The sequence below is a fragment of the Myripristis murdjan genome, chromosome 3 (genome assembly GCF_902150065.1).
Source record: "Myripristis murdjan chromosome 3, fMyrMur1.1, whole genome shotgun sequence".
NCBI classification, from domain to species: Eukaryota; Metazoa; Chordata; class Actinopteri; order Holocentriformes; family Holocentridae; genus Myripristis; species Myripristis murdjan.
The window spans coordinates 18,759,098-18,768,229 of record NC_043982.1 but is presented as its reverse complement, the minus strand read 5'-3'; the positions used below and the strand labels follow the sequence as shown (position 1 = coordinate 18,768,229).

Genomic DNA, 9,132 nt, shown 5'->3' with positions numbered 1-9,132 from the left:
CGAGGTAGGGGGGTCTTCTAAAACACATACATACAAACACACACACAAGATGCATGCACGCTTACAGCCATCATACATCATATATATACAGTCTCACAGTAAGAGAAGTGGCAGGAGCCTCGGGGTGACCAGCTAGTTGCTGGTTTGAACCTGAGGCTGAATGGGAGAATCAGGGCGGGGAAGTGAACCAACAACCCTGAACACACTCCCCTCCCTCAACAACTAGACAGCGAGGTGCCAATGAAGAAGGCTGATAACCTGAAACTGCACCAGTGGAGCTGCTCAGTGCAGTTTCTACATGTTCTTATAGGAATACTCTAGCGTTTTGGGAAAAATAGCCCTTTTCCATTTTAACCAGACTGAGACAAGATGTTTGATACCATTTTTGCATCTGTACGTCGATGGTTGGCATTCCATGTTAGCTTAGCATAAAGACTTGAAGTCTATGGGAGTCATTAGCCTTGTGTAAATAGGACAGCTTTTGACTTGCTGTAAGGTTTATTTTTTCCACTTTGACGGAACTAGGCTAGTGACTCCCATAGCTTTCAAGTCTTCATGCTAAACTGACATGAACCAAACCAGCGGGCATGCAGATGTGAAAATGGTATCGAATATCTGTTCTCAGTCTAGGTAAGTCGAGCAGAAGGGTATTTTGCTGAAAAGGCTTGAGTATTACTTTAAAAGTCCTAAAAAGTCTTAAATTCAATTATCTTATTTCAGGCCTTGTCTAAAAATGTCTTAAATGCCATTTTCTTCGGCCTTCAGAAATGACCAGATCACCGTTTCCTTTACAGGTACTCAATAGTGAGTCAGTGGCACAGTTGGTTGGTAACTTCCATCCACTGCTTTTGGTTTACTTTTGTCACAAATTGATCGTAATTTCAATTTCAAATAGTGTAGAGTGTTAAAATGACTTAAATTTCACTTGCTAAAATGTGCAGCAACCCTGTCAGTGGCCAACAGTGGTTTCACAGCCTGTGGTTTTACTGGGCAGCTCCCAGGCTGCCATGTGTGGAAGTGAGTTATATATGAGGCAGGGTGGGGCTGAAAAAGATGATACATCTATCCGTCATCTATCCCCAAATAAATAAAGGTTTAAGTCAACAACAGCCATTCACGTGAGTCTGAGCTGTAAACTGTATTAACCTGGACTCCAAACCAAGTGCCTCTTTACCATGTAGTAGGCTTGGTGGTGGCGCCACCTGCAGTATTCTTCACGGTACTACAGGTGTCTAGCAGACAGGCGGTGAACTCACCCACCTTGCATACACCAAACTGGCTCACTCACTCACTCACTCACTCACACACACACACACACACACACACACACACAAAGGCAGTAAGGCTACACTATCAAAGAGTCATTGGTTAGACTGAGCAGATGAAACTGAAAGCTTGTTTTTTTTTTTTTTTTTTTTTTTTTTTTAGAAATGAGAAAGTGTTTAACACAGCCTAAGTGATCAAGCTAACTCATTACTACAAAAAGGTCCACCAGGAAGAAAAGAAAAAACACAAATAAATAGCAAACCTTGGTTGTTATTGCAACAACAAAAATGACAACTGAGTTGTGATGTCTGATTGGATTGTAAAAACAAGAATAAAAAGATTTGGGAAACTTGTGTGTTACTCTCCAAAGGATTAAGCTTGAAGAGAAAAAGACATTCAACCCCAGCCAGTTGAGTTTTGAAATGTGCACTGGCTGGATTTCGCCAGTGCTGGATTTTAAGGCAGCAACTACATTTCTCACCTTTATAAAATATGGTTGTGTGTCATAGAGGGCTCTGAGGGTGCACCAAAGGAGTAACAGCACGGTGTTTTCAGTCAGTCCTCAAACCCTGAACTGTGATCTGCACTGCAAAAGGTCCACAAACCCCGACACATAACACAATCTAAACACAGTCTAATAAAAGCAACAAGGCTGCCCAACTCGGATCACTCTGGGCCTAAAAAAGTTTCTATACAGTTAAAATGCCTCACATTCAATACGGATAAAGCTAGGAAATCCATTGCATTTCATGTTATTTCAAAATGTTACAAAATCTACTTCAAGGTGAGAGAAAATACTGTAACAGTGGTCTGAAGGAGAGATATCCAGTTGGCAAATACCTGTTGCTGGATCGTCAAGAAGTAGGTCTTGATTATGCCCACAACGACACTGGCTGAGAGGGTTATGTTAAAACCAGACTATGCCAGGTCCAAGATTCAATTAGTGAGCAAGCTCAGGACAGCCACAACTTCTGGCAACCGCTCTTTATAAAGAAAAAAAAAAAAAAAAGGGACTTCGGTGAAGGGTAGCACACTGCAAAAATGTCCATCTGTTCAAGTAATTTAATCTATTGCTGAGCACTAAAATGTTATTTTTCTTGAAACAAGCTAAAAAAAAATCTGCCATTGACGTGAGCTGAACAGACTTCTTTTCATAACAAATCGAGTCACATTAACATGTTAACAGGTGGAGTGATCTGCCTAATCCTCAGACATGATCACGTACTTCTTGAAACAAGTGAAACAACTTTGGAAACAAATCATCTCACTTTGACCGGCAGATGCTTTCACTTGCTTTAAGCAATGCAAGAAGTTAAGACTCAAAACAACATTAAATGAATTGTAGAGATGCAACATTTATGCGCAGTGCAAAAGGGACCTCGAACTGCCTCGTTCTACTCTACAGCCACCCAGAGCGCCACCTACTGGTGTGGCCTGTCCACAGCAGGTTTGGGCCGGATTGTACAAGGATCGTAGCTAGAGGACTCACTGAGCTAGTCTTTGGTATCTAGCTGTGCAATAACCAGAGGCTAAGGACCAGGAGATCAAGCTGTTAAAACACTGGCCACTTGATTGTACACATGCAGAGCATATCGTTGGTGTTGTGGAAAAGGAAACCTAAATGAAATTTTGCATTTTCGCCATCAGATTGAAAGTTTACATTGTCACTTCCGTGTTCAGTAGGTTTCCTGACTGCCAGGCCTTTGGAACCTGTTAAAACCCCACTATTTAATTTTTATACTACATAGGCGTCAATGAGGATATTAGCATTGTTTTTCTCCTAAAAAAAAATGCACTTTTACAGATAGGTCGATCTCCTCCAACAACAGCGATATTCACAACGTCTCAAAACATGAGGAATCAAAAAAAAAAAAAAAAAAAGAAAGAAAGAAAAAAAAGGGAAGAAAACAGAAGCAAGCATAAAACAAACAAGTTCTACAAGTAAAAACAGAAGAGAGAGAAAGCAAGCCCATCCCAGTTAAGCTTGGTACTTGTCCCCAAAAACCACCAGCAGTCTGTCAGTACGTTTACATCAGTTCAGTTCAGATTTCCATCACGAGTCGAGGGGAATCAAACCACCAGGTCTCAAGTCTTGTTGGCTTCGCAGCAATATGAGGTATGTAATGCAGCTCTTCTTTCGAGAGAGTCTGATGAGGTATTCATGGAACAAAAGTCTTGTAGACTTGTGCATTCTTCAGGGATGAATCCTTTTTTTTTTGTTTTTGTTTTTTTTTTCTTCTTTTTTTTTTAAGCAACAAAGTGAGTCCGAGGAGATGTCACAGTGCTTCCTGAGAGAGATGCCCTCCAGGTTGGAGAGGCCAGTATGAGGTCTGAGGAAATATGCATCGTCATAGGACAGATCAACTCTGCCGGCATGGTCGAGGATACAGCCGCTGGATCGCCATGCTACTCCTGGACAGTCAAAGGAGGGAAACACCAACACATGGGGACACGCAAACCTGACTGTAAAAACTCCTCAATACTATCTATCTGTTAAATAGACAGAAGCTGGGCGATGAACTGAGCTCAGGGTTTGCTAGTCCTACCACTGCAGTATCAGAGTCCCTGACCCTGCCCCCAACCCCCATCTTTATGTGCTACAGATTTTGTGAACCCGCAAGGGGGTTTTATTAAAAAAAAAAAATTATTTGGTAGTGACTTTTACAAGGAGCGAGGATGTGATTTTTTCAGATGTTCTGGAAACAAAAATCCAGTGCATAACGGGACACTGCAGTATGCGGTAATCACATCTGTAATGGGTGGTTTGCTTTCATAATTACGTATGCCTTGTGCAATTGAGGGTGACAACCTACATCACATTGTCACAGTCACCAAATTATCAGACATTTGAAAATAGTCAGTCTAGAGCGGAAAATTGTGTATTTCAATGTTTCCGTCGTTCTAATCTCCATCCACAAGGGGGTGCTGCAAATGTTTCTTGGAGAAATTAATTGAAAGAGTAACTAAACCCTAAACCCAAATCTCTGTGAAGCCTGACCTTTCATGGTGAAATGTAGGGAGCCTGGTCTTTGATGGCAGGTGATGTCACCACCCATGGAGTGCAATAGATGATGACATCATCTGCCACCAAAGACCGGACACCCTACTTTTCACCATGAGAGGACAGGGTTCAGAGATCTGGGTTTGGTTACTCTTTGACTTCCTGCGCACTGTACCGTAACAGGATCTTCAGTGGTGATGGAGGCGTCAAGCTTCCAAACAGTTTTAAGTCCCGTTGAGGACAGGGTGATGTCATGATGTACTGAGTGTGCCGATCTACAGCATCTAATCCATTGCCACTTTAAACGCTGGGCGATGTAGCTGAGAACAAAGCTACAGCATGCCATAGAAACCTGAGCAGTCGGTAGCTGGGGGTGTATTTCTGTGAAGAGGGGTGTCTGTACATGAGGTTCCACTAATGAGAGTTACCTGACTTCCCCTGATTGCAACAAGGTCAAAAAGAATAAAAAAATAAAGTTGATTCAGGTTAAATATACTACAGCTCCTGAGGTAAGGACACCACTGCAGGTTACTTGATTTGAGGTATGTAAAAAGAGAAAAACTAAAAAAAAAAAAAAAAAAGTCATTCTAAAACACAAAATCAAAGAGACAACAAAATGGCAACAAACAAAATGTCCTAAAATAAAACTTTTCAAGTTCATTTGTGACTACACCTGTCAGTGGGTTTTGGCTGAGCTGATTGTGTTTAGCATGTTTGTTAGGATTAATGTGTCATTTGTGTGTGTATGTGCACGTGTATGTGTGTGTGTGTGCGTTTGTAGAATGGCATGTGTATGTATTCATGTCTTGATTAAAATGCATAGATGTGCGTGTGGGCACACGTTGCCATAGAATATTCTCGGGCTCTGTGTTCATGATTGGACAGCCAAGGGGTTGACAGGGTCGATGAGGTATTTGTTGTGCAACAGTTTGTTATTCTTATTCGTTTCTCATTGTACTGTATATTCATGCTGGGCCTCCAGGTGGAGGAGAGGCCTGGGGAACAGGTACGGGGGGCAGCCTGAGTTAGGGTGACCCACTGGTGGCTGGCTCGGCCGAGCCGGACCCCTTGGAGGAGGAAGAGGAGGTGGGGCTTACGGGCTGGGCCGGGGGTACAGAGAAGCTGAAGCTGGTGCTGGTCCCAGCAGGGGACGCTGAGGCAGCAGCAGCTGACACAGCGGGCCCTGGGGCTCCTCCGGACTTCTGGGCAAACAGAGTTCCTAAAGGAGATGGGACAGAGATACTCTGACATCAGTATCATCACAGTGACTTTATTGTAATAAGGTTAATGATGCATTTTAAAATTGGGCAACTGCTCAGTTTTGAACCAGAGGGAAATACAATCAAGAAAATTCAGTCATAAAATCCCAAATCTCATAAAATCTCTGAATTACAGCCTTATCCTGGCCAAACTTAAACAGGCATGTGACTGGAAAATGACAAACAGGAAAGTACACAGGGTGGAATCTGCAGTCCAGACACACAAACACTAACACTTAATGTCTTTTCCTGAAATGTACTACAGTAGTGGTTCTCAATATTTTCAGCTTGTGACCCCTTAAACCAAACCAACACCTTGTCTCGACCTCCTGCCACAGGTTACAAACGCAGTGGTGAACAGTACACCTGAAGAATGATCACCCGTTCAGGTTGTTTCATTTGCGTAATTATCAGAGGAGGCGTCATGTTTTAAAACTGCTCAGTATTTCACAAGAAAATAGAAGAGTAACATGAAAAATATTAAAGATATTTTTGCATATTAAAATTTTTGTTTTCTTTAACATATGTTTTAATCATTTTTCGACCCCCAAAAAGAGCTTATAAATCAGACATCCTCAAATTATCCATGCTACCATCGACTTGGGGCATCATCCCCTGTCATTTTTTTATAGATCTGCATGATTCACGTGGGTCATATGTTTATGTTGGAAAAGCAGGAATTCCTGACTAATCATGAAGAATCACATCCATGATTCAAAGTGACAACCAAAGTGACAACCTCCACTGACATGCAGGATGCAGGGATCATCATCATCCCTCATTGCTTCCACACACCTGAGTAGATTGTGCCGTTGACCTCCACTGATACGGTGATGCTGGCATTTCCATTGGTCGAGATGCTCAGAGACATGTCCTGCGGCTTCTCATCTGGAGAGAGAGCGAGAGGAGGAAGTGTGAGCTACGCTGATACCTGACTATCAGTAATGGGTTACCAGCTTGCACCACGCAGTTTCCTGCTGCCATATAGATTGTGTTATTCAACACAGCTGTATTTCTGCCAACTTGATGATTTATTTTGTCCCTTCCTGTTTTTCTGAAAGTGCTTTCGTGCAGAAACTCCTTGTTCTTAGTGCCGATGTATTTATGTCCACTTTATGGACTAATATGTGTACTTTCTTGTCAAGCTTTGACGATTTCTTTGGGAAGTGCTTTTTTGAAAAGCTGCTATTTATATAAAGTCGTTTATCATCTTCACCCTCTTTATTATTCATGTTTTACTTGTTTGTATCTGTTTATTTCGAGTTTAGGGTTTTAATAATCTTATCTCACCTTCATGAAGCTATACTGCTAATGCTCAAACTTAGCATCAGGAAAGTGATCTAGCTGTTTTGTACGGTCTGAAAATGAGGGTGGCACAGTCAACCAAAGGAGAAGCGAGAGGGTGTATGTGGATTTCAATCTGTTAAAGACACTTGCACCGACACCTTGTACTGTAATACTGAATTTGTAATACTGTAAGCTCTCACAGCATTTGGATGCTTTTTAAAGATTTAAAAAATGGATTTATGGATTTACTTTACATTTGCACTATTGCAATGAAGCAAAATATATCTGTGTCCAATAGCTGGACTGAATTAAAAAAAAATTTCATCCAAGTCCAACTTCAGTTATAAATATGAATGGTGGGTACACACTCGTCTATACAACTGTAAAAGCTTTTTGCTGTGATGAACCTATTAGCCTGTGCTGCAGCCAAGGCCAAATGTTACTGTTTGGATTCCAAAAAGTATGCATCAACATCCTGAAAGACATTATTTACAGTAGTTAAGCAATAATCATTCAAGTAAACTTAGTTACTAGATAAAAAGCAGGAGAAACACAGCACAATTATGTCATCATCCATGATATCCTGGTAAAACTGACAGAAATGTGTGGTCAGATAAACGTGTGGTTAGATTTCCATGCATGGGAATGATTTTTATGCAAATCAGCAAATATGACATGAGTCACTTAAAGGATTTAGTCGACTAGCTGTTGAGGAACGATTACAGTAAAGTTTGTCAGATAATGTACCAGGGTTGTATGGGAAATGGTTAGCATCCTAAAACAAAGAAGCAGTCAAAACCACAGAGTTCTTCAGTACCACTTTCCCATACAACATCTGTAAATATGCTGCTGGTTTCAGAGTCAGCCTCCCGGCAGCCCTGTTAACAGAAATAATGTGGCAACAATTTCCTATCATACTGAGTCACAATCAGAAAACATAGGTTTACTTCTCTTTCTGCTAACGCGACACAAATTCTCAACTTGGCTTTCATATCCTCTATTTTTCAAGTATGACTATCCCACATTTTCATGACCTGGGTTTTTACTAGCTATTGAAATAGACTGTCAATATATTTTGTGCCATCAAAGGTAATCCAAAATGTCAACAAATGTTGCTTTTACATTAAATGGCAGGTGTAAATATAATCCTGCCGCATTAGATGCATAGTATGAATACCAGAGGCATGTTTGAGCTAGGTATAGCAACTGACAATGTAAAAAACATTGCATAATGTAATCTCTGCTTAAATCTGTGATAACATGTCCATCTAAATGGGTTGAAAATGTAATAATCTTGCAGTGTAATAAATTAGAGGGCACCCTAATAACATGTTCAGCTCAAATAAAATTAGACCTCTTACACTGTAATAAGTGTCAGGAAAAAATATGAAATCAGTCTAAAATTAATAATTGCTTATTACTATTACAGAGATTTTTTGTTACATTTTGACAAATTATTGTATTATCTCTCAGTTATTACATAATGGAGAGCTACAGCCCCCCTCACACCTGTACAGCTGGGTTTCTGGTCAAGTCAAGTCAATTGTTTTTTGTATAGCCCAATATCACAAATTACAAATTTGCTAATTACAATAAATTAGTACACTGGAATACTAACAAATGAACATTTTGCTGAAATGGCCAACATTAGGGAAAAACTTTTAATACCACTCAAGCTCTGAAAGATGCAACTTGGTGAAAAGACCCAATTTTCACTATTTTTTGCAACATTTTCATCAGTGTGACAAGAGTACAAAAAGTAGCCTGTGTAATGTGTGTGTCACCGCTGACCTCTGGTGGGGATGGAGGGGGCCCCCAGACGCAGGTTCATGGGCACTTGGGAAGCCATGGCCAGCAGGTTGTGCTGGAAAGCCTGCTGCATCAGGCGCTGTTGCTCTTCTGCCAGGCGGGCCATCTTCCTCTCTGGTCCCTCGCCTCCACCGGTCTCCAGCTTTTCCCTCAGCTGCTCCAGAGTGGCGGCTCTTGCAAGGCCAGCAACCTGCTGCTGACCCAGAGCTAACGCCATGGAGGGCCTTGCCGCCAAGATAGAGGGGGTCAGGTCATCTGGAGGAGAGAGTTGGAGGGTTATAGCCCTTCTGAATGGAATAATTGGTGAATATGTAATCTAACCTCCATCTTTTTTAGTTCAAAGTGTGATAAACCAATTAAGTGATAAGCCGAGTAATGTGAGAACATCCTCAGATCTGTGGAAGTCAAGATTTAGGAATGTTTAGTCTAAAACTATTACTACATTATCAGTTTATTAACTGTACAGTTTTTATTACATTTTTGTCTCATTTAGAGGCAGGTAGAAATGGA

General features: G+C 41.1%; 1 protein-coding gene across 1 annotated transcript in view; it reads right to left on the bottom strand.

Annotated features, from left to right (window-relative positions):
* Positions 1–4,860: 4,860 nt before the first annotated feature.
* LOC115356862 (AT-rich interactive domain-containing protein 3B) overlaps positions 4,861–9,132 on the bottom strand; it is a 55,893-nt gene continuing 51,621 nt past the window's right edge. The window contains exons 7-9 of the mRNA XM_030048149.1: positions 8,605–8,886; positions 6,322–6,414; positions 4,861–5,486 (exon numbers count right to left, since the gene is read on the bottom strand). Coding sequence (XP_029904009.1) covers positions 5,293–5,486; positions 6,322–6,414; positions 8,605–8,886 — 569 coding nt within the window. The 3' untranslated portion in view covers positions 4,861–5,292. The remainder of the gene's footprint in view (positions 5,487–6,321; positions 6,415–8,604; positions 8,887–9,132) is intronic.